This window comes from Homarus americanus, unplaced genomic scaffold (genome assembly GCF_018991925.1).
Source record: "Homarus americanus isolate GMGI-L3 unplaced genomic scaffold, GMGI_Hamer_2.0 scaffold36970, whole genome shotgun sequence".
NCBI lineage: Eukaryota > Metazoa > Arthropoda > Malacostraca > Decapoda > Nephropidae > Homarus > Homarus americanus.
In genome coordinates this window covers 4,365,079-4,392,024 of record NW_024740094.1, presented here as the reverse complement: position 1 = coordinate 4,392,024, position 26,946 = coordinate 4,365,079, and the positions used below count along the sequence as shown (strand labels likewise).

Below are 26,946 nucleotides of genomic sequence, written 5' to 3'. Positions count from 1 at the left end.
GGCTTGATATTTAGGATGCCGTATTGCAGACATATTTGTGCTAAAAGTTGATTCTTGAACTCTAATCTGTTGTCAGAGAAGAACCTTGGGTGTAGGAACAGAGCATATGAGATACATAACTAGGGTGTGAGCCACAGATTCAGTTGATTTATCCTGCAGTGGGACTAAAATTATAATTCTACAGAATTGACACACCTGTATATACGAGGATTCTTGGTGATTCCTCGGAAGTTGTAACAAGTCAATGGCAACTCTGTCAAACGGAAGTTCTTTTGTAGGGTATTCCAGTACTGGAGCAGGTGTTGCTCTATCTCTTTTTTGCTTGAGGTACATTATGGTACAACGTTAATACTGTTGTACAAAGTGTATCAGGTACTACAATTTGCATAATAATACCCTGAGCTGTCCGTTTGGAGCAATGGAGTATGTCCTGTCGTAACTCAAATTAACTGACCGGAAGAGGTAACTGAGAGAGTAGCCTCCTCCCCGACTCTAGAGCAAAAATGACTGTAGACCGCAAGGAATCTAGTCGTTGTTCATCCCATAATTGCGAGAGTGAAAGAAGATACACTGGTGCTATGTTTCTGTACAAAGCGTCGGTGACATGTTTGCTTGTCCCGGTAAGTACTTGAACATGGGAGCGAATTTTTGAATGGTCAGATACCAGCGTGCTAGTCTGCCTGAAAGTTCTTTTCCGTGGAACAGCTCTGTCACTGCCACAAGATCTGTATGGACGGTTATGGGATAGCCAAAAATTAAATCCTTAAACTTAAGTGCCCAGACAACAGCTAATGTTTCCAGATGCATAACTGAATACAGTAGTGTGTTTCTGCATCATTAAGTTTACGACTGGCATGAGAAATCACTCTATGGTTCCCTCATGTGTCCAACTGCATGAGTACAGTACCGAGCTCTCGTCCTGAGGCGTCAGTACACAGAGTAAATGAGTGAGTGTAGTCAGGAAATGCCAAAACAGGTACATTGGCAAGTACTGTCGTCAGTGCATTAAAACTAGTTTCCTGTTCATCATTCCAGACAAATATTGCATCCTTCCAAGTAACTAAGTCAGTGGTAAGGCTAACTTCTCATGTCCTTTTATAAAAGAACGATAATATCTTGATAAATCAAGAAAATTACGCACCTTATCAACAGTTGTAGGACGTGTGAGCTGTGTAAAGGCTTTGACTTTGCCAACAACTGTATGAATGCCGTCTCCGTCGACTCTACATGACCAAGGAATTGTTTTCTTGATTTTAAAGATTCACATTTAGAAAGTTTAACCTAAAGTTCCACTGTAGAAATTTTCTGGCAAGGTGACAGTCTCCATCATTATTGTACTAACTACGATGAGACACATACAGTTTTTGTGTTGCCTATTAAATTAACAAACAAAGTGTTGATCATCCTTTGAAGAGTCAATGGCCTATTTTGAATGCCGATAGGCATATGCATTCAAAATGGCCCGAAGGAGTGCTAAAAGCAGTATTATCTTTGACTAAAAATTTCAATATATCACTTGGAACTGGCACTGGGTACCTATCTAGGATAGTGTCTTTGTCGATTCGGCGAAAATCAATGACTGGTGGCCAACATCTTGACCATGTATTGTACTACAGCATGCTGTAAGCTGGTATGTAAATAAGGTTAGTGTCCAGTTATTAAAGATATGTGAAGTGAAGTGACACTCGTCTGACCTAGCGGATTGCCAGGTAAAGCTATAATCTTTTTGTACAGTGAACCCTCACTTTACGCGGTTAATTCAACCCACAGCGGCTGCTAAAGTGAACAACATAACATATGGGATTAATTGAAATAGAGACCGGGCCGACCCCCAAACTCCACTTTTTCAGACACAATACCTACGTTGTAGTAAAAATAACTTCTTAATTTTATGTTGGTATGCACACACAATTAATAATTAAGAGAAATATCAATAATATTAGGTTTTTACACTTACATTAGTAGAAAGGATGGCTGGCACACGGGATGGGGGTTGGTTCCGAGGCAGAGGGCAGATTATTTGCCCTCACCTGTATCACTTGTATCAATTGTATCACTATCCACCACAGAAGCTTGCAGGGCCTCTTTGCAAACCCCAAAGTCCATATAAGTCCATATCCTCACTATCATTATCAATGACTTGGGCCGGCTGTGGTGGGTGGCGGGTAAGAACTCCGGTAATGTTTTGATGACTGGGCTTACTTGGCGCACCCTGCTCACGGCCATACAAACATGGCGGAGATGGCGGAGGTTTGGATCCAAAATGGCGCGGCTCGCCAGCCTCTCTCCGCAGAAGGGGTACACGCACCTGGAATGTGAGCACATTCCGGTTTCAGCAGGGTACCGCGTAAACGTGGAAACGCGGAATGTGGGACAGAAGCGAGGGTTGACTGTAGTTGGTGCCAACTCGAGGAGCTTTGTCTTGTCTTGAGGGTGATCAATTACCTTAATGCTGTATTATTCGGTCCATCTGCTTTTTTCTGGTTAATGTAAGTGTATGTGTAATGCTACCAATTGGAAACTGTGTTGGCTGTAAAGCAATACTAGTACAGGTATGGTTAACCAGATAATCACAGATAATCCTTCTGGTCCTTAACCAAAAACATCTGTAACAACTTCTGCACTCCTTCTTTTCCTCCTCACTTCCGACCTGATAACTCTATAGCCAACTCTCCCCCTGATAAAGCCAATCTCTTTGGCACCTTATTCTCCTCTAACTCCACCTTAGACGATTCCAACTCTATCCCTCCTAGTCCTGCTCCTCCTACTGAACTTATGCACTTTCCTATAATCTCCACTCGTAGGGTTGCCTGTGTGTTATCCAGGTTGGATGTGAGTAAGGCGCATGGACCGGACGGAATACCCCCTCGTGTTCTGAGGGAGTGTGCTGAAGCTCTGGCCCCATGTGCTTCCTCGCCTCTTTTGCCTCTGCCTCAAAAACCAAACTTTTCCTTCTTCTTGGAAGCATGCCATGGTTCAGCCCATTCCGAAGAAGGGTGACCATTCTAATCCTTCTAACTATCGCCCCATTGCCCTAACTTCATCCCTCTCTAAGATTTTCGAAACTATCTTGAACTTCTATTTTTTCCGTCAACTTGAATGCCATTTTCTTTTGTCGGATCACCAGTATGGCTTTCGTCATCCTCTCTTAGGGATTATGGGGGAACTTTCGTCGTGGCCCTCGACGTCTCCAAAGCATTTGAAAGGGTGTGGCACAAGTCTTTGCTTTCTAAACTTTCCTCTTTATGTTCTCTCCCCCACTTTGTTTTCTAATCTCTAGCTTCCTTGAGAACCCATTCATGGCAGTTGTTGTGGTGTCCCACAGGTTCTGTTCACCTACTCTCTTCCTTCTTTTTATCAATGATTTACTTCACACTACAACTAATTCTATCCATTCTTAGGCTGATTCTACTCTTCACTCCTCTTCACATTTTACCCTTCCTCCTAAATCTCAATTCAGATCTGTTTCTAGAGCTGGTGTCATTACTTCTATCAATGCGGATCTGTGCAGCATCTCTGATTGGGTAGGTACAAACTTGGTTAAATTCAATACAGTAGTAATAAAACTCAGTATTTACCAGTTACACTTTCTAAATTAGATAATCTCCAACCAATTACATTTCAGGACGCTATCATTCTGCCAAATTCTGAAATAAATATGCTAGCCCCACCATTTCCTCCAATTTGTCCTGGAAATCACACATCCGTAATATAGCTAAAGCTGCCTCCCGAAAGTTGGGAATGCTGTACAGATGCGAGCTACTTCACTCCTGGAGCAGTTGCTCCAAATATAAGGATTCATTCATCCAAACTTGGGAGTACTGCTCTTTATCTGGGGTGGTTCTTCTTCTGTCCAGCTGTTAGATAGGGTGGAAAACAAAGGCATTTTGTCTTATTAACTCTTCTCCTTTAGTCGACAATCTCTTCCTTTCTTCGTCGCAATGTTGCTTCACTCTTTTTTTTACAGGTACTTTAACGGGCAATGTTCGGTGGATTTGGCATCCTGTGTACCGCCAGCAAGGCCGTTGGCTCGTAACACACGTCTTGCCCGCCGTGCCCACCGTTTCTCTGTGGATGTCTGTTACACGAGAATAACCCGTTATAGTACCTCCTTCTTTCCTCACACAAACAAACTGTGGAATGCTCTGCCTTCGTCTGTGTTTCCATACTTTTACAATCTGTCTTACTTTAAAAAGCTGGTTTTCCGGCATCTTCGTGGTGTAGGTTAACACAGTACAGCTCCTCCCCGACTTACGACCACCCGCACTTACTACCTGCCTCAGTTGTACCCAAATTTTGTCAAATTACGTATTTTCAAGTCCCAACATCAGTACACAGACAAAATTTTCATTTGTAATTCACTTTAAAATGGCTGGCAAGCTTAAAAGTGAGAGTTTTGTGGTGCTGAGAAGAAAAAGAGACACCTATTATAGATTTTCTATGTATTATTTAAGCATTTTCGGTTTACAACCATTTCAACTTACGACCTGGATTTGGGTCCCTAACCACGTCGTAAGTCGGGGATAGCTGTATAACCTTTTTCTTATCAGTTTTCTATTTCTTTCTGTTCTTATTTCCCTCTCCCCAGGCCCTGTTGTGGGTCGTTTGACCTGTGCCTGGGTAGGCTAATTCCCAAAAAAAATAAAGAAAATCTGTTTCAATATTCTGGGAGTGTCTGGTCTGTGGAGAACGAGGACATCTGTTAAAACACCAGAAATCATACTCATCAACATGCAAGACCTTTAACCCTGAAGTTTCCATAAGACAGACAGACTATGTCAGTCCCAGTGAAAATGTCAGGTAAGCAAACAGTGGCCCTGGTTTTGTCCTCATTCTGAAAATGGAGAGTACCTGTTAAGACTGCAGTTACTACTATCCAATTTTTCTTGCTATAATCACGCTGGATAAACAAATTAATAGGGTCTGGGACATGCTGAACCCAGGATCCATCTTTCTCGTAGTAGGAGAGTTGGGTAAGGCATTCACCTTGGCAGTGAACAATGGAACAGAAGTGTGCATAGCATGATAGGTAACGCCACCAATAGTGATAATGTTGACTTGGCTGGACATCTATCATGTTGCGTTTAAGTGTTGGAAGACCAATTAATCTGTCAGCTGGTTAGTTAAAGTCCTGGACTATGTAACACACTACTGGAAATGGTTTACTACTTCTAAAAAAACGTAGAGGTAGTATTACCACTTTAATAATGTCCAGCTGGGCACCGGAAACTCCAGAGAGATCAGTGTAAGTAGATCGAACTTGAAATCCTCGGTGAGGTGAGTGTCACTGTATTTCTTGATTGAATGCTAATGAGTGTACACTTGTACATGCACCCTCATCTATTTCTAGGGAAAGTGCGTTGGTACCCACTCTCACCAGAACAAACAACACTTCTGTTTTGTTTAACGCCACGATTAATGAAGCTGCACTAGAAGTGTTGTTTTGCATTGTTATGACTGTACTCACGTCTTGTTGAACAAGACGGTCTTCCCAACTGCTTATAATAGCGACAACATGACCATCTTGGCTATCATACCTCAAATCCTTACACCGTTGTAGAGTTACAAAGTCCTGGGAATTATGTGAGGCAGAGTCATGTAATATACACCACATATCATCTGTTGGTACAGTAGTAGACTTGGTCTGAACAACTGCTGAATGGGACCGAGGTTGGTCTCATTATGGTCTTGAGTTTGCTGTAGGGGTTGTGTGGTGTTTGGGTACGTTACCACCTTGCTGGAGCTGGTAACAATAGTCAACAATATGACCATTAGTGTTACAGTGTTTGCTTAACAGTTACTGTTTAGGTTTCATGCAAGTATCCTCGGAAACCTTGAGTCAGGTCAGGTCAGGTCAGTTACATGAGACCCACTAATCCCCGAGCTTTATGGGAGTGGAAAATACAAGTCTTTGCTGTAGCACACGGCTTCATTCATGCCCGTATCATATAGATTTATGATTTTTAGTTATATTTATTTAACCAATTTTCTAGATAAATTATTCTGGATTATTCTAGTAAAGAAAATGAGTTTATAACTTAATTAGAACTGCTTTGCCACATTCCGGTAGTTTAGACTCTCAAAAAACATTCCCTTGCACCTAGAAACATTCTCGGAATGTGGGCTAGTACCGTGATATCTCTGTTAGCCGAACAGAGCACCTCCGGGAATGAGAGATTTCCGAGTAACGAGATGACCAGCCGGAAAAAAAATCACTTATCTCCGGAATTTTCCGGGAATGAAAGTGTTCTCGGAAGTTCCAGAAATTGCCCATTACATCTCTTGAACCTGGAAAAATATCCCCCATTCCTGGAATTTTCCTGATAACGGAAAATTTTTCTCAGAATTTCCAGAAAATGCGCCTGATTTTCATTTCTGTAATCCGAGTCCCCCATCCCACTGGTACCAGGAATTTTTTCAGAATTTCGAGGAAAAATGTACCTCGGAAAATCTTTCCTAAAGCCGGAATTTTCCAGAAAATTCCGACTTTGGGAACGATTTTCCGAGAAAATTTCAATTCCGGTTATTGGAGAGTTTCGGGTTTGAGGGATTCCGGCTAACAGAGATATTTCTGTATCTGTCTGTGCACGATAGGTAGTTCTAGACACTCAAACTTTTCCTGGTAACCAGAAAAGATTCTGGGGATAAGGAATTTTTCCAGGTTTGAGAAAGTGGTCTGGTTATCCGGAAGTGCTCTGCACAAATTGTTCCGGCTAACGTGGATATCATGTACAGTGAGTTTTGCTATAACGCGTGTTTTGATGACTCAATTTGCTCTAACGCGATTTATGAATTAGGAACAATATTTATATAACGCGAACGCTTGTTTGCTATAACGCGATTTTTGCTTACTATTTCTCCAATTTTGTGGTATTAACTGTGAATATGGTAAAGAATATTCCAAGAAGCGTTCTGGTGATAGAATTCCGGATGATCGTAAAAGAAAGGATATAACACTGAAGAGAAGCTCAATGTTATCAGCCTCAAAATCACCCTTCTCCCCATCAAGTTACATTCATATTTTTTCAAGGTAAAGTGTAACATTTACTGTATGATTTCATTATTAGATATGAATGTAACATTTATTTAGACTGTGCTATCCTTTGTGTTAGGAAACTACTAAATTTTTTCGATTTCAAGTAATCTGCACCTAACCCTATTTTCTCCATAAGCCCTGTTATTTCTATTACGCTATTTTCTATAACACGATATTTTACAAGAACACAATTACCGTTATCGCAGAACTACCTGTACTGTATTGTAATACATTTTGAATTTTTAATAGCTGTGACCACTGCCTTGGAACACGACAAATTAAGGTGGATTTGGGATCTTTCAGTCCTGAACAAATTTATTACCAAAAGAAATTTCAAGATGCTCACTTAAAGAACCATAAAGAAATGCAAAAATTAAATAATCAATAGTGAGAAACAATATATGTATGTTGTGTATTCAATAGTAAGAGAAACACTTGAGACCCTGCAATTGTGTGTAAATGTACAGAACTAAACAAAGAATTTATTTGAAATACTTTAACATTCAATACCATGACGACTGGACTAGTTACACAGACTTTTCCCTGTGATAAAGCCATAATCTTGAGTAGCATCTTACTGTACTCAAATGTTATTGAACTAAGATTCTTATCTCTTGTGCAAACTATGGGGTGTTTATACTCAAATTAATTGCTATCTTGCAAGGATTCCAGTAATGCAAAATATATTCTGCTAAGTCAAGTCTGTGATATTTTATAAGAGAAAACTTAAAGCCTTAAACTACCTTCACCCTCTAAATCCTTATTGCCTTCTGGCTGGGAGGAGGAGGTGAGGTGTTGATAGCCAGGCGGGGAAATTAACGCATTTGTAGTTGTCAGGGACTCAAGGATTATAAAAGTGATAGAATTTAAGTTTTTCACTTACAAAATGTTACTGACTTGACTTAGCAGATTATAACTTACATTGCTGGAATTAATGCAAGATAGTGATTAATTTCAGGATAAACATCCCATAGTTTGCACTAGACAAAAAATTTTTAGTAATTAACTTAGTACATTTGAGTACAGGTTATGATAAATTATGCAGTTGCTCAGCAGTTGTGGTTGCAGTTGCAAAGTTTCGTGACATAACTAGTGTATAATGCATCTCCATATGCCCTGGTTTATTACTAATCAGTTGTGTAAGTGCTAAAGTAGCTCTGTTGAGCCATCATGTATCAATTAATTTAAAAATAGAAATTATAAAGTAAAATGATATAAGACAATGGTTTAGTATTACTGTTAATGTGTGTGCTGTGAGTCTCTTGGCATGTCACCTCACCACTTGACTCAGTCACCTTACCTTTTGCTTTGTTAGCTCTGCTCAGAATTACATTGATTTATTACTGTATTATTTTACTTTTTAGTATTGTATGTACAGTGGTCCCTCGGTTAACAGGCGCCTCAGTTAACGAGATTTCGGTTAACGAGTTACCTTCCATAAGATTCTTAATTTCGGTTAATGAACAATCCCTCGATTAACGAATTTCTTCTGAGCCAACCACATGTTTTTGCTTGCATTTGGCGGTCCACCAGCTGTAGTATTAGTCTGCCAATACAGTAATCGGTTCTAGGGCTTAAATTCCTTACCCTTTTACTAAATATCAAGAAGTTTATACTATTCAATAATTTTAAAAGTTTAATATTAAATTTTTAATCATTTTAACAATTATTGAACATAATTGAAGGTAGGGTCACTAGTTTGTGGCATGCATCCAGCCTGCCAACACAGCATACAGGTGTCAGTCTTTGTGTCTTTTCAGTGGAGGTAACATCTTGCTTGAGACTCTCTTCAACTAAATTCTTTTTCTGTGTTTGCAAGCAAATTATTGGTCATTTTGAAATTTATTTTACATATTGACAATATATAATGCAGTGCAGTGTTGATTTAAAAGAAAATAATATTGAATTACACCAAGAGAACTAAAATTTTATGGGTGAAATGGCCATGGGGTGACTTCTCTTCCACCCTAATGCCTTCTCTTCTCCCTTCTCCTCCACCCCGATTCTAATTCCCATCATCATCATCCAGGAGCCTTCTACTTACACACCTCAAAGTAAGTGTACTTTTCTACCTTTTTGTTGAATTTAGGCAATTTTCGGTGAGCTGGAACCAATTACCCAAAAACCCATTGAAACAATGGTTTCGGTTAAGAAGTTTTTCGGTTAACGAGCAACCTTCTAGAACGGATTGTGCTCGTTAACCGAGGGACCACTGTACAGTACATTTAAAGAAATAATTGTATTTGTACAGTAATAATAAATGAACCCAGGGCTAGCCAAGTGGTTGGTCTTCCCACCCACACACCTACCATGTGAGGATGTGGCTAAACATGATAAAATCTTTCATAACACGGGACTCTTGTCCCCAGGCCCTGAGCAGAAAGGTTTGGAGTGATTTTCTCAATATTTTCTGGTAATTGCACATCACAGTATTTCATAATCGATATTTGCTCCTAGACCCAGAAATAAAAATTTGGACAGATTTTCCAGATTTTTTTTTCCAGAAAATGCTCCTGAATTTCAACCTCAGAATTTGTTCCCAAACCTGGAATTTTGGAAAATTTCTGGAAAAATTCTAAGCAAATTTAAATTCCAGTTGTTGGAGAGTTCCAGGTTTGAGGGATTCCAGCTAATGGAGATATTACTGTATTATTATTATTATTTGTTTTTATTTTTTTGCACATTCTGTATGTAGGATTGTGTGTGCATGTAACCGAGTAAAAAAAAAAAAAAATTGAAAAAGTTATGTATATGTACAGTCAACCCTCACTTTACGCTGTCCCACATTCCGCGTTTCCACGTTTACGAGGTACCCTGCCGGAACCCGGGATGCTCACATTCCGTGGTGGGTGTACCCCTTTACGCTGGTGAAGTATAATTTTTTTATTTAGCTCATAAAAATCATACAAATTATCCTGCCAGAATATAATTTACATTGCTGGAATTCTTACAATTTGATGATCATTTTGAATATAAGCATCATAGATTTTGCATTAGACATACAAATTTTAGATCTGATGCAAGTATTTTGTTTACTCAGAGCAAATATGTTATCTTTTGTGCAAAATATATGAAGTGTATATTCAAAATATTCCTGGTCTTGCAAGGAATCCAGCAATGTCAATTATATTATCCTAACTTTAATCTGAGGTATTATTTAATACTAAATGTTAAAATTTAGTTTTTTCACACAACATCTCTTGAAGGGAGGGTTGGTGGGGGGTGGGGGAGGGAGGGACGACCGACCATCTGGTGCAGTTGGAAGAGGGGGAGGCAAGGTGGGGTACTTTGATTGACAGATAGTGTCGTGAAGAATATTTTTTATTAACTGGAGATATTTGTTTTAGCTCATAAATTCATACAAATTACCCGGCCAGAATATAATTTACATTGCTGGAATTCTTACAATTTGATGATCATTTTGAATATAAACATCATAGATTTTGCATTAGACATATCAAATTTTAGATCTAATGTAAGTATTTTGTTTACTCTGAATTAAATATGTTATCTTTTGTGCAAAATATATGACATTTATATTCAAAATATTCCTGGTCTTACAAGGAATCAGCAATGTCAATTATATTATCTAACTTTAGTTTGAGGTATTATTTATTACTATACCTGGTTTCCCAAAAATTTCTCAGAGAGGGAAGAGCTAGCGAGTGTAGTGTGAGAAGAGGGGAGGTTGAGTCCATTATTTGAATGGACATTAACTGGCGACTGTATTTCTTATTTCTCTTAAGTAATTGTGTGCATGTACCATCATAAAATTAAGATGTTTATTTTACTAGAACATAGGTATTGTGTCAGAAAAAGTGGAGTTTGGGGGTCAGCCGGTCTCTATTTCATTTAATCCCATATGTTATGTTGTTCATTTTACGTGTTTCTCGCTTTACTTGGGCCTCCGTGGGTTCAATTGACCGCGTAAAGTGAGTGTTCACTGTACCTAAAATTATGAGTTGAAAAATAACCATAACATAACTCTTAGTTTGACCCAGTAACCTGGTGGTTACAGTGACAGTCTAACTTGGCTACAATGCCACCAGCGATGTTAACAGATGCAAATGTGAAAAGAAATTTATCTGTAAATCTTTATTTGTATCAAAATATTTGTAGATTTAAAGATAAATGTTGCAGGTATGACTGTAATACTGTACATAGTAACGCTTGTAAGAGTTCAGAAATGGTTACTGCTTCGTTGGGTGTCTGCTGTATGGAAGCTAATTATCTCAGTAATATACTGTACAGTGTACAGGAGTAGTTATAAATCCAGCTGTTATATTTATAATAATATTTTTTAATTAATTAAAAGTAATAATAATATATTTAACTAAGCAATAACATATTTTAATTCTGGAGTTGGGCTAAGTAGAATTTAGCCTACTGGAGACAGCAACTGGAGGATTCATTAGCCTATGGGAGATGGCAACTTCACATGAAGGATTCAAGCGAATGTTTTTGCCATTTTTCAGACAAAAAAAGTACTTACAGTATTATATGCCATAAAATAAGGTACAATTTTCCCTCCTTTATTAGATATTTCTCTTGTATCTGCTTGGCTGGCATCAATCCAAACTGCATGTTGTTTATGTCTGCTCTATCCCTTATCAATTACTCAATCACTCTTTCTACAACTTTCATAACCTGATCTAGCAGTTTCAGGCCCCTGTATTTCCTGTGCTGAAGTGTATCACCTTGTAAGTATTCACTATCACACTCTTCTTCCAGTTGTCTGAAACAGTGCATTCCATAATGATTGCATTAGTCAATTCGGTCACCATTGATATGACTACATTTCTTGATATTTTCAGCATTCTACAACTATACCAGAGCTTCCAGTTTGTAATGTGGGAGAGAAGGAGAGGCAGTGTTAATTCATGGGCTTCCACAGGGAGAGTCCTGTTTATTAGTCCTGGGCAGATTATTACAGTTCACACTACAAGGCGCGCCACCTACTAACCGACATGAGCTCGAAGCTGTAACAAACCCCTGGTTCATTACAATCTGATTTCGAGTCTGTAGTTGAGCACCATGATACTACACAGTGGCCTTTCCATTTTTCATTTTGACAAATACTTCCTTCACCATTCTCTTTCAATTTTTAACTTGAATATAGTGGCCTAGGGGCCACAGTTTCCCCACCCCTGCTGTACAGTATTTTGAGACCACTTGAAAAATTATTTCAGAATCAACCTTCCATTTTTATAAAGAGAAGAATTAAAAGTGTGATATTTGTCTTCCAGAAAAAGTATTTGTCAATATACCACTAATGGGTCAGGGAAAAATATTCAGTACTAATATATTTTATTTAACTTTGTTGAAAAAATACAACTACTGTACAGGTACTGTACAGTATTGCAATTTTTTATTTTGTAACCTTCCCTAAATTTTGTAATAATGTTAATTACAGGATCCTGTTTTGTTTAGTGGAACATTGCGCACCAATCTGGATCCTTTTGATATTTATGATGATGCCACCATTTGGCATGCACTCGAGTTGGCCCACCTTAGCTGTTATGTGCGTGCCCAGCCTCTCGGTCTTCAAAGTAATGTGGATGAAGGCGGCTCCAACCTTAGGTAAAGTATAATCTTTAGTTTTAATAAATATGAAAAAATATTGACTTTGAAATACAAAAGGTCTCATTTTTGTGGATGTGATATGTTTAGACCTTTGATGGACTCACTCCTAACAAGTGTCCAAATGATCGTCTGCAACAATGTGCCTAAAGTCTCAGTGAGGAAGGGTAGAAACAGGACATTTGACAAGATGAAAAATCACAATCTTTGGAGGTTCTGATATTTCAAGGTTAATTATTGTGTTGGGGTTGATGCAAAGATATTCGAATGCATACCAGAAATAGGTGACAAAAACTTATTTTTTCATATATTATATACTTGGGTTATTTTCCTGGAGCTCTTATCAATGATCCAGGTTTTTTTATGAAATAGAAAGATAATTATTTGGTAAAATTGACACTGAATTTCAAATTGAATTTAACATGTACATAGACAGTGCAGGTATACAATGTACATAATGCAGTAAGAGAAGCAATGTACAGTACACAAAAAGAACAGGTATACAAACTATGGTAAATAGTAAGTTAATTAGACCAAGGATTACTCGAGTAAGCCAGTAAGTAATCTCTCCTTTAGCCGGAATCTTCAATCCCCAGAACTGTTCAATAGCCGGATTTTTTTTCTTCTTTTAGAGCACTGAGAAATTTCAGGGAAAATCTCTCCATCCCGGTCATGGAAACGAATTTTCGAGGATTGCATCATGTGTATTCCAAGAAAATCCCTCTGTTCTGGGCATGGGAATGAATTTTCTGGAAGATCCGAGAGACTACATCGTGCTTCAACGCAGGGATACATGCCACGCGCATGGGTGGGCTAGCTGCTTAGGTAACTTAGGCCACAGGTTCATGTGATGCGATTGGCTGATGCATCTCCCAGCTTATCTCCTCAAACCTTAGCTTCATTACGTGCTTAGTTTATAGCCCACTACCATTGTACAAGATTGCTCCCTCACTCGCTGTTATTTTTGCATACAATCTGTATTTTGCAGTACATGTACTGTACATAACTGTATCAGGACACAGTCAGTCTAGAATACTGTACAGTGTTAAAGAAGTGTAGTCCAGGCTCGGCACTAAGCTTTCAAATATACTGTACTTTTGGGTGCCTGAAGTTTGACACTTGATTTGACTTATATGACCCTTAAGGTTTAGTAATAACACAGGTAGACTTTTGAGATAGTTCCCTGCTAAGGGCTAAATTTAAGACGGCCACCATTATAAATAGGAAAATTGTTAGCCGAGCCCCTGAAGATCCTGTTCTATAAATGCCTGGATGAACAAAAGGTCGCCAGTGATTGGAAAATGGCTTATGTGAGTTTATCTCCAAGAAGGGAGATCGTTACTCCATGAACAACTATAGACCGGTGAGCCTGACCAGCTTAGTATGTAAAGTACTAGAGAGCATCATCAGAGATGCCGCGATGGAACATCTACTACGAAACAATCTTGGAAAGGATTGCCAATACGGTTTTATGCTGGGGCGCTCCTGCTCAACACAATTGCTCAAGGTATTGGATATTTGGACCCATATTCTGGAACGGGGTGGTAATATCGACAATATATACCTAGATTTTGCCAAGCCTTTCGACAGTGTACCCCACGAAAGGCTGAAAATCAAACTGGAAGGGTACGGAATTCGGGGAAAAGTCCTAGCGTAGATAGAAGATTTTCTATATGACCGCTAGCAGTGTGTGGTGATTAATGGCATGAAATCATCATCTGTACCTGTCACAAGCGGGGTACCACAGGGCAGTGTATTGGGCCCGCTGTTGTTTGTTGGTTTCATAAATGACCAGCATGACACTGTACACTCGTCCATACAAATGTTTGCAGATGACGTCAAGCTATTTCAGGAAATCAAGAACCAAGCGGACTGTGAAGAGCTGCAGAAGGATCTCTGTGAGCTCTAAGAATGGTCGAAGAAATGGCTGCTGAGATTCAATGTCACGAAGTGTAAGAGGATGCACCTGGGGCATACCAACGGTAAGGAGGCGTATCATATGTCCCAGTGGGATGAAGAAACTGCACTATTTGAGACTGAATGTGAGAAGGACCTAGTTGTGTATGTTGACAATGAGCTGAAGTTCTCGGGCCATTGCGAGTTGAAGGTAAATCAGGCAAATAAATTATTGGGTCGTATAAGAAGGTCGTTCAGATATCTAGACGGTCAGTCCCTTGTAACGATCTTCAAGAGTGAAGTGCTTCCCCATCTGGAGTACTGTCACCCCGTCTGGTCCCCGAGATATGCTAGGGACTGTCAGTTGATTGAAAATGTTCAAAGGAGGTCCAACAAACTGGTGCCTGCACTTCGGCACCTCAGTTACCCTGAGAGATTGGAGCGCCTGAACTTGCCAAGCTTATACTACAGATGGGCAAGGTGTGACCTAATTGAGGTGTATAAGCATCTCAAGGGGCACTACTCAGTCAAGTGTCCTTAACTGGAGCTGGAGGACGCTCGCCCCACAAGGGGTCACAGCTCAAGGTTGAAGAAGCCGCAGGTCCAGAAAACTGTGAAGGCAAACTTTTTCGGAGTGAGAATTGTGAACTCTTGGAACAATCTGCCAGAAATTTTTGTGATGCCACCGAGTGTGAGCTCTTACAAGACTAGACTTGACCAACACTGGAGCAGGTTCAGGTACATTTAGGAGCCAATTCATGCCCAGTAGTTGTCAACAGTGCATAACAGAGACGTGACTGATTGCCCAAGTGGCTAACGAGCCAATCAGTGGTGAAGAGTATAAAACAAAAAAACAACGTTCGATCTAGAATGCATAGAATGACAACTTTGTATAAATTTTGGATAATTTTGAGATGCCTGATACGTTGGACATGACTATTTTACGATCGCCAATCATATGTAGTCAGAAATCCAATATTATGGCCACCATTGCTGATCCCCTAAATATTCAAAATAATGAAATGACCTTATATAACTTGGGAACTAGAAGTAGTAGAAATGATGCAATCAATCAAATTAAGTAATACAAGTATTCATCGTTTAGCAATTGTTTACTTAGCGATATTTTGGTTTAGCAATTTAAAATTTTTAACACCCTTTGTTGTTTAATGATCCGCAACTTTGGTTTGTTGATCTTCGACTTACTGGGAAAATTCGGGAGGAAGGAAGCCAGAAAAACTGGAGATTCTTTGCTCTAAATGCATATCATTACAATACAGTACTGTAATTTTTTTCTGGGGATGAAAAAATTCATCTCCATACCCTGAAATTTTTCAAACCCCGAAACTGCTCTGCTAACAGGGTCCATATAGATACCTTTTGTCTGGGAGCAAATGCTCCTGTGACAGCATGGAAGAGAAATATCATGATTGATGCAAATTTTATATCATGCAATATGTATAGTGATCAGATATATAACCTTTTTGGGGCGAATCGAGTCCTTTCATTGGTAAACTGATGTAAGGCATCTTTGTTCAGTCTGGGCATTTTCTTAATACATATACAGTACAGTATAGACTTTACTTCCCAGAAGATGTGCAAATCTTTCCTTCAGGCATTAATGATGATAGGTGTGTGTTATTGTTTTCTCACCTTAAAGCAGTGCTCCATATTTTATAAAGCCATAAATCTCAACCCATGAAGATTTCACCTTACAAAATGTGTGGAGTTCAGACACACTCTGGTGGACACCTTTACACTTACATTTGATGAAAAGTAACAGAAGTTACCTGTAATGCCGAGCTCTGATAGCTGTTGTTGTACAGTACACTGAATGAACACTTAATAATATAATTTAGCAGCTTAAAGCTTAAAAGTTATTATGGAGAATATGTACAATGTCTAAATTGTGGACAACAAATTTTATACACTAAAGAAACAAACACTATATCAACAAAAAATTTATTATTATGTAATTTATCCAACATTTTGAAACACAAGAAAACCATTCACCTTTGTTTTCAAGTGAACTTACACAGTGTGATGAATGTTTATGTACATGATACATGTTTAAGGGAAACTAACTAGCACTCTACTGTTCAGTGTTGGGCAGCAACAGTTGGTCAGCTTAGCTCGGGCACTTCTTCGCAAATCTCGGATTCTGGTGTTGGATGAAGCAACTGCAGCCATCGACTTGGAGACTGATGACCTTATTCAGGCCACAATCCGATCCAAGTTTGCTGACTGTACTGTCCTCACAATTGCCCACCGGCTCAACACCATCATGGATTGTGATAGGTTGGTTTCAGTTCAAGTTGATATTATCAATTGATTCATATAAATTAAAACCTGACAGAATTATTAGATAATTAGGCCAAATATTGAAATTGTGCATTTATATAAATAAATTTAAAAATGAGTACAGTACTTTCATATTACTGTACAGTCATGCGCCGGTTAACGTCCTAGATATGTTCTTGGAAACGTGACATTAACCGAAATAGACGTTGTCCGATCATCACATAAACTTTGTATTTATACTTACGTGTACATGGAATACAGTAGTACCCCGATTTACGCGGTCAATTGAACCCACAGGGTACCGCGGAAAGTGAAAACCGTGTAAAGTGAACAACAGAACATATGGGATTAATTTCAATAGAGACTGGCCCGACCCTCAAACTCCACTTTTTCCGACACAATACCTATGTTGTAGTAAAAATAACATCTAAATTTTATGATGGTATGCTCACACAATTAATATTTAAGAGAAATACAGTCGCCAGGTTAATGTCCATTCAAATAATGGACTCAAATCCCCCCCCCCCCTCTTCCCAGCTCACTAGCTCCTACCTCTCTGATAAATGTTTGGGTGAAAACTCTAGATTTTAACATTTAGTAATAAATAATACCTCAGACTAAAGTTAGGATAATATAATTGACATTTCTGGATTCCTTGCAGGTCAGGGAATATTTTGAATGTAAACTTCATATATTTTGCACAAAAGATAAAATATTTGCTTTGTGTAAACCAAATTATTACATTAGATCTAAAATTTGTATGTCTAATGCAAAATCCATGATGTTTATATTCAAAATGATCATCATATTGTAAGAATTCCAGCAATGTAAATTATATTCTGGTCGAGTAATTTGTATGAATTTTATGAGCTAAAACAAATATCTTCAGTTAATAAAAAAAAAAATATTCTTCACGACACTATCTGTCAATCAAAGTACCCCACCTTGCCTCCCCCCCTCCTCACACTCACGCCAGCTGGGTCGGTCGGTCCCAACCCTCCCCCCCACCTTCCCTCCCTACCAGATAAATGTGTGGGTGAAAACTCTAGATTTTAACGTTTAGTAATAAATAATACCTCAGACTAAAGTTAGGATAATATAATTGACATTTCTGGATTCCTTGCAGGCCAGGGAATATTTTGAATGTAAACTTCATATATTTTGCACAAAAGATAAAATATTTGCTTTGTGTAAACCAAATTATTACTTTAGATCTAAAATTTGTATGTCTAATGCAAAATCCATGATGTTTATATTCAAAATGATCATCATATTGTAAGAATTCCAGCAATGTAAATTATATTCTGGCTGGGTAATTTGTATGAATTTTATGAGCTAAAACAAATATCTTCAGTGAATAAACAAATTATACTTCACCCAGACACTATCTGTCAATCAAAATACCCCACCTCCGGCTTCCCCCCCTCTTCCCACGCTAGCTGGGTCCCTCCATCCCTCCCTACCAGAAAAATGTTTGGGTTAAAACAGTATATTTACATTTTTAGTAATAAATAATACTTCAGACTAAAGTTAGGATAATATAATTGACATTGCTGGCTTCCTTGCAAGACCAGGAATATTTTGAATATAAACGTTATATATTTTGCACAAAAGATAAAATGTTGGCTCTTTGTAATCAAAATTCTTACATTAGATCTATAATTTGTATGTCTAATGCAAATTCCATGATGTTTATATCCAAAATAATCACAATCCTACAAGAATTCCAGCAATACAAATTATATTCTGGGCGGGTAATTTGTATGAATTTTATGAGCTGAAACAAATATCTTCAGTAAATAAACAAATTATACTTCACCCGCGTAAATGAGTAAATTCACCGCCTAAATCGGGCATCCCGGTTCTGGCAAGGCACCGCGTTAATGACCAAACGCGCAAACGAGAACCTCGTAAATCGAGGTATTACTGTACTCTTTTTCAACCTACTCCATCTCCAACTAAATGAAATGTACAATACTAAATTTTCCAGCCTCTATGTTGAGTATAGCAAAGTAATCAAGGTCTGTGTGGTACTTTAATTCATTAGAAGTGTTATTTTTCATGAGTTTATTGTTAGGTTTGTATACTAATTGTTCAGTAGTGTGACCTTTATTATACATCAGTTGGGGATCTATAAGGTATTGATCTCCCCTCAGGGTGATGGTAATGGACAAAGGCAACATAGCAGAGTTCAACACACCAGCTACACTCGTGGCCAAGAAAGACTCCATCTTCTATGGCATGGCAAAGGATGCTGGCCTTGTTTAGATATTACTCATTATTATACACCAAAAATAATTACAACTGAGCTTATACTGATGACAAGAACAGCATATTTGGCATAGTCCAGAAATAACTTGATTTCCATTTAATACAGTACTAAATAAGTTCACACTATCTTCTCACATTCTAAAAAGAAAGTTGACATCCATTTAGAATCACCATTGTTACTTCCGTCCCATTTATCTGGGATGGACCATGTTTATAAAGACTCGTCATAGTTACTGACAGCTTACACACCTAATTCTGAATTGACTGAGGCACTTTAAATGAGGACCAGAATATTCCTAAACCTTATGTTCCTAAGAGACCCAATGCCAACACTACACCACTGATTAATGATTCTGGTTATTACAGTAATACCCCAATTTACGCGGTCAATTGAACCCGCGGAGGTCCGCATAAAACAAGAAACGAGTAAATGGAATAACAGAACATATGGGATTAATTGAAATAGAGACTGGGCCGACTTCCAAACTCCACTTTTTCGGACACAAACCGACACAATACCTATGTTGTAGTAAAAATAACAACTTAGTTTTATGATGGTATGCACACAATTAATATTTGAGAGAAATACAGTCGCTAGGTTAATGTCCACTCAAATAATGGACTCAACTTCCCCCCCCCTCCCCCCCCCTTTCCCACGCTCGATGGCTCCTCCCTCTCTGAGAAATGTTTGCGTGAAAACACTAGATTTTAAGGTATACAGTGGGGTATGCTATAACGAACGGATCCTACTATGAATATTCCTATAACGAACGGTTTTACCTATAAAATTGAGAATGCTATAACGAACGAAACTCCTACAACGAACATTATTTAAAAAAAATTAAAAAAATTTTTTTTTTTTTACTAATTTATTGTTTTTTATTACAACTATTAATGGTATTCTTTATTTCAGGGGTTTAGATGCATATTTATGCACTTTTTTACAATTTTTACAATTTTATATTATGTTTTTCAATGTTAAGTGGTTGTATTTGGGGGCCTGGACCGGATTAATCCTATAACGAACGAATGCTCTTATGAACAAGGTTCTAGAACCAATTAGATTCGTTATAGCATACCCCACAGTAATAAATAATACCTCAGACTAAAGTTAGGATAATATAATTGACATTGCTCTTTTCCTTGCAAGACCAGGAATATTTTGAATGTAAACGTCATATATTTTGCACAAAAGATAACATATTTGCTCTGTGTAAACAAAATTCTTGCATTAGATCTAAAATTTGTATGTCTAATGCAAAATCCATGATGTTTACATTCAAAATGATCATCATATTGTAAGAATTCCAGCAATGTAAATTATATTCTGGCCGGGTAAATTTGTATGAATTTTATGAGCTAAAACAAATATCTTCAGTTAATAAAAAAAAAAAATATTCTGTATATATATATATATATATATATATATATATATATATATATATATATATATATATATATATATATATATATATATATATATATATATATATATATATATATATATATATATATATATATATATATATATATATATATATATATATATATATATATATATATATATATATATATATATATATATATATATATATACAGTACTCCCTCTTTATCGACGGATTTTTATCGACGGTTTCGATTATCGACGGATTATTTAGCCGGATTTTTATTTTGGCACCAAACAGCTTCTCCCAGTCCTCTCCTTGAACAGGGCTAGAGGGTACGTGTTTTTCGAATCGTTTTCAGTTAAAAAATTATTACATCACACGTATATTTTACCTAAACTGCGCCTGAATGAATATATTCTCGGAAATAAATAGTAGTTTTGCTGAAACGTGATGTATTTCAATGTAAAATAGGATAAAATACATGACGGAAACAAAAGACTTTACCTAAGCTTCCGATGTTCTTGAGATGTTACTCGTTTTTTTAATAGTTTTCGGTTAAAATTCTGTTATATTACAATGATATTCTATTCATACTGTGCTTGATATAATACATTCACGGAAATGTAATATTTTTGCTAAAATGACGTACGTATTACAGTGGAAAGTGGGATCAAATCGTGACGAAAAGAATGACTTGCGCTTTCTTTCGTTCAAAAGATGTTACCGTAATCACTTTTCGAATGGTTTAGTTAAAAAACTGTTGTATTGTATTACAATAATATCCTAATTGACTTGAATAAATATTACGATACCATATTTCTGAATATTTTCATTAAAATCCATCAAAATCATTTTCCTTGTCATCGTCTGCAGCACCAAACAGCTCCTCCCAGTCCTCTCCTTGAACAGGGCTAGAGGCTACGTGTTTTTCGAATCGTTTTCAGTTAAAAAATTATTACATCACACGTATATTTTACCTAAACTGCGCCTGAATGAATATATTCTCGGAAATAAATAGTAGTTTTGCTGAAATGTGATGTATTTCAATGTAAAATAGGATAAAATACATGTCGAAAACAAAAGACTTTACCTAAGCTTCCGATGTTCTTGAGATGTTACTCGTTTTTTTTAATAGTTTTCGGTTAAAATTCTGTTATATTACAATGATATTCTATTCATACTGTGCTTGATATAATACATTCACGGAAATGTAATATTTTTGCTGAAATGACGTACGTATTACAGTGGAAAGTGGGATCAAATCGTGACGAAAACAATGACTTTCGCTTTCTTTCGTTCAAAAGATGTTACCGTAATCACTTTTCGAATGGTTTAGTTAAAAACTGTTGTATTACAATAATATTCCCTCCTAATTGACTTGAATAAATACTTGAATGGAAATATACAATATTTTTGTTGAAACTACCCGCGTTTCAGTGTAAAGTGTTGTAATAATAAATGGTAAACAATTTGCCTTGGGCAGCCGGATTTTTGGACTTTTACTGTACTGTACACTGTTTTGTTTACTGTAAGGACCGATGTTCACTTCAATAAATGAAATCGTAAGTTTGCTAGTATTTTTGTCCACTTATTATATTATTATTTATACACTATTATTTAAGGTTATGCGTAAAGGAAAAGCATTAATGCTTAAAGGTACATTTATTCAACATATGCTAATAATAGTTAGAAAAATTACGTAACCATCACGGTATCGACGGTTTCTTTATCGACGGCCGTTTACAGAACGTAACCCCCGTCGATAAAGAGGCTACTAACAACATATGTATATATATATATATATATATATATATATATATATATATATATATATATATATATATATATATATATATATATATATATATATATATATATATATATATATATATATATATATATATATATATATATATATATATATATATATATATATATATATATATATATATATATATATATATATATATATATATATATATATATATATATATATATATATATATATATATATATATATATATATATACACACACTGTGCAGTTGTGCCCGCTTAGCGCGGTCAATTGAACCACAGGAGTGCCGCGTTGAGTGAACAACAGAACATATGGGATTAATTCCAATAGAGACTGGCCCGGCCCCAAGCTCCACTTTGGCGACACACAACTGTGTTGCTTAGTAAAAATATTATCTTAACTTTTATGTTGTGCACACACAATTAATAATTAAGAGAAATATCAATAATATTGGGTTTTAACACTTACGGTAGTAGAAAAGATGGCTGGGCACACGGGGATGGGGGGTTGGTTCCGAGGCAGAGGGCAGATTATTGGCCCTCACCTGTATCACTTGTATCAATTGTATCACTATCCACCACAGAGGCTTGGAAGGCCTCTTTGTCAAACCCCTCTAAGTCCATATCCTCACTATAATTATCACTATCACTGACTTGGGCAGGCTGTGGTGGGTGAAGAACTCGGTAATGTTTTGATGACTTTGTGACCTTGTGCGCATCGTGCCCGCGCCACTTCCGGCGTATATGAGTAGATGAACCGCGTTAAGTGAAAGTTCGGTTCTGGCGAGGCACCGCGTATATGAGAAATCGCGTTAAGTGAAACCGCGTTAAGCGGGGTACAACTGTATATATATATATATTTTTTTTTTTTTTTTTTTTTATCACTTGGCAATTTTTCTATTTAGCAATTACAAATTTTTAGCGCCCTTTCTCATTGAACAATCATCAATTTTGGTTTAGCGATCTTTGACTCATTGGGAAAGATTCAGGAGGAAAGTCGAAAAACTGGGGATTCTGTGCTCCAAGTGCACATCATTACAATACTGTAATGTGGCTTAGAAATAAAGAAAATAGTGTACTGTATACAGTACAGTATTTTATAATTACTAGTATACAGTACAGTACAGGTTGTACCTCTCTAGTCCGGCAACCTCGGGACCTGACCGGTGCCGGACCATGGAAATTGCCGGACCATGGAAATTCACCCTTTTCCTGGATAGATAGTGACTTGTGCTTATGCCTGGAAGCACTAGCACCACTTTCTCTTTGTCATGGTCTCTTTGAAGACATATTGAAGGGTTAAATGTCGTATAGTAGCTTCTCAAATTTCGCGAGTTTTTAATTCTTAACGTATTTTATTGGAACACACAAAAAAATAAATAAATAAAAATTTTGACGGCAAAAAACTTGAATTTCGACGGGTTTGAACGGCCCGCCAACATGCAGACAACGTGCATAATCGTGTAAACAGCGTCATTTCTCTTATGTACAAAAGATTCATTATTGTTTATTACTGAATGTCGTTTTTATTGAATTAATGTTTATGTGTGCAAAATGAGCAATACAATTCATTAATAATACGTAGAATTTTAAAACACATGAGGAAATGACACAGCATTGTTTTTGTTGATTACAAAACCAGTGACTGACTGGTTCTACATGTAAAACTGAAGAAAATAAGACCTTGGTTGTAGCTGTAGTAAAATTAATATGGTTGTTTTAAGTAATGTTATTTAATGTTAATAAATGGAACAATAGAAGTAGCTAACGATAATGGTAAAGAAAAAGAGAGATCGCATATGTAAGTGCGCATGCGCACACTGAAAACATATCGTCATTACTTTGCATAAGAATATGAAAGCAACACTTATTTACTGTTCATATATATTTTAATTAATGTTTCTGAATTTGTTTTTATTGAATTAATGTACGTGTGTGCAAAATTAACAATACAATTTATTAATAATACGTGGAATATTAGAGGAGACGAGACGGCTGCCGGCATTGTTTATGTTAAAGCTTACAAAACCAGTGACTGATTGGTTCTACATATAAAACTGAAGAAAATAAGACCCTGAGTTTAGCTGTAGTAAAATTAATGTAAAAAATGAATATGGTTGCTTGAAGTACCTGTAATGTTATTTAATGTTAATAAATGGAACAATATAAGTAGCTAACCATTAATGGTAAAAAAAAGTGAGACTGCTCGTATGTAAGTGCGCACATGTGAAAATATATCGTCATTACTCTACATAATAATATGAAAGCAACACTTATTTACTGCTCATATATATTGAAGGGTTAAATGTTGTACTCTGTATAGACAAGCAGAGAGAGAGAGAGAGAGCAGCTGAACTGCCGGATGTAAACAAACCTTAATTTCCCGCGGCTTTGTTGTTTTTTGTTTTTTTTACGGGGATTAGCCCACCTGGGCATAGGTCACTGACCCACATTGGGGCCTGAGGGGCAAAAATTTAATACTCCTGTAATAATAATAATAATTCAGATAAGTAAAAAAAAAAAAAGAAGCTGCCTATCTACCTATTGGACAAACTAAAATCGTTCCGGACCACAGAATGCTGCCGGACTGAGAAATCTCTTCTGTACTATATAAAACTATAAAATAAAAGAAAAACTGAAGAAGCGTAGATTGTGTTTGTATGGGAGTGAATGTATATATTGAGTAATGAGCTATAACTATGGCCAGCCTCACTCGCCATCCCCCCGTGTGACATCACGACATACAGGCAGCAGCCACACATGTCTTTTGAGTCAGCACACCCCTGATCCCCCAGCTGTGTGGACTCACTTTCCTCACCATGTTCCCTCACCCAAAGTTTCTTGGACCCCCCCCCTTTGATATGCCTGGATCTGCCCCTGCATTGACTATTATTGTCTGATAATTTCTGCACTTGGAGAAGCAAAAATTAGCCTGTGAAACACTGGTAATATAAATATCTTAAAGACAAGAAAAAGGGTACAAAATTTCAGTGACATTATCCACCGCATTGCATGATGTCACGCAGAGCTGGAGGAGTTTACATCTCGGAACTTGTTCATCATGTTTGTGTTCTCTTCAAGATATTTAAGTTACCAAAATGTTTAACACGCTAATTTTTTCTTTGCCAAGTGCAGAAATTTTTAGAGATGAATGCAGAATAGTTATTCATCCCTTAAAATAACAGTATATAAATATGATAGATTAAATATTAAAGAACTGTACAGTATTGACTTTTGCTGTAACCATCTGCCAGCCAATCAGCTGCCTTGCTACAAACTAACCCTAGGCCTCAGTTGCAAGGTTCAAGTAAACTGAACAGACTATAAAATTATTATTTCATCCTTTAATTTACAAATAATGTGGCGTGCCATTTCTTTGGCAAGCAATACAAGTCGCGTCATAAGGCGAAGTTAACTTGAACTAAGCCAATTTGCAGTGTCAATCAGTAAAGCTTGTATATGAAAGACAATAAAGTGGTTGATATTGTGTGGTTGAACAGTGGTTTATCTCTTGAGTGTCAGTAAAGCTTACAGATTCCAGATACTTCAACATATTTAATCACATGTACTACAATACTGTACTGTATACATTTTCAGTTACATACATGTTGATCTGTTTAGCAACTATGTTCCATGTCATGGGAAATTTGTTTTATCTTTAAATTAATATTCAAATACTGTATGAACACACATCCGTCAGGCACACAAGTCTGGTAAACACTGAGTTGAATTTTACCCATATCTACTATTAGATCACAAACCTTGGCAGAACCATCTAGCTAGTGTCCAGCAAAACTGCACTCTTTGTGTGTTCATCTCTTGCTTTATCCAATCACACGTCAAGCGGTCTCTTTCCTTTCTTCCATATACAGTATACAGCGAGTCTTTGGTCAATCAGTGAGCTTAAAATAATCTATATTGTAGTTATCTTGTTATTACCATTAATTGCTAAAATACTGAATTAAACTTTTTTTTTCAAATACACTGTATGCAGAGGTGCCGAGAGACTGTAGTGTGTACAGCCAAGATGAACATAAATTTGGGATTGTGAAAAATATATGTTATAAACAGACGGGTAAATAACATTATACACGTATCTGTACCTACGCTGAAACAATAACAAAAAATAATAATGTTGAATAGCAAATTTTTTATCCTTAACTTTTCTATATTAAAAGTAAATGCATGTGCATCACAGCCAGAAGAGCACTTGAGTTTTATTTTAAACATAGCCATTTGTTAATGAGATTACTGGCAGGAAGAACATGAAGCAGATGTAAAATAAATGTTAAGTAACCACAGTATGTTATTCATACAAAGATAATACTGAGGTTAATTAAGATGTTACTACATCAACATAGTGTTTTGCCAAATACATTGAACCAAGCATACAACATACACAATTACCCAATTAAGATGGTTCTTTACTTAATGAAATGGTGCAGTTTCCTCTGGTGAAGTTTGTAGCTAGAACTTTTAACATGACTGACTATCCATATTACAGTGGGGTCTCATTTATGCTGGTCTCATGTGTGCAGTTATCACTTCTGCAATTGACTATAGCTTCCGTGGAAAGCCATGGGTAGCGGTATAGCATTAATTTAGTGATCTTTTGCTTATTTAGGTTAATTCGACAAAAATGGCACCTAGGGTCACTCCAATTACCGAAAAACCCAGAG

At 37.0% G+C, this 26,946-nt stretch overlaps 1 protein-coding gene across 9 annotated transcripts in view; it reads left to right on the top strand.

Annotated features, from left to right (window-relative positions):
• Positions 1–19,625, top strand: part of LOC121875177 (ATP-binding cassette sub-family C member 3-like) — a 309,143-nt gene extending 289,518 nt beyond the window's left edge. For 8 of the 9 annotated variants that reach the window (XM_042379616.1, XM_042379618.1, XM_042379615.1 and 5 more), the window contains 3 exons: positions 12,450–12,616; positions 16,616–16,810; positions 18,970–19,625. In XM_042379616.1, coding sequence (XP_042235550.1) covers positions 12,450–12,616; positions 16,616–16,810; positions 18,970–19,081 — 474 coding nt within the window. In that variant the 3' untranslated portion in view covers positions 19,082–19,625. Of the gene's footprint in view, positions 1–12,449; positions 12,617–16,615; positions 16,811–18,969 lie in introns of those variants that run through there. The other variant, XR_006090559.1, reaches the window with a different exon arrangement.
• The last annotated feature ends 7,321 nt before the right edge of the window (positions 19,626–26,946 follow it).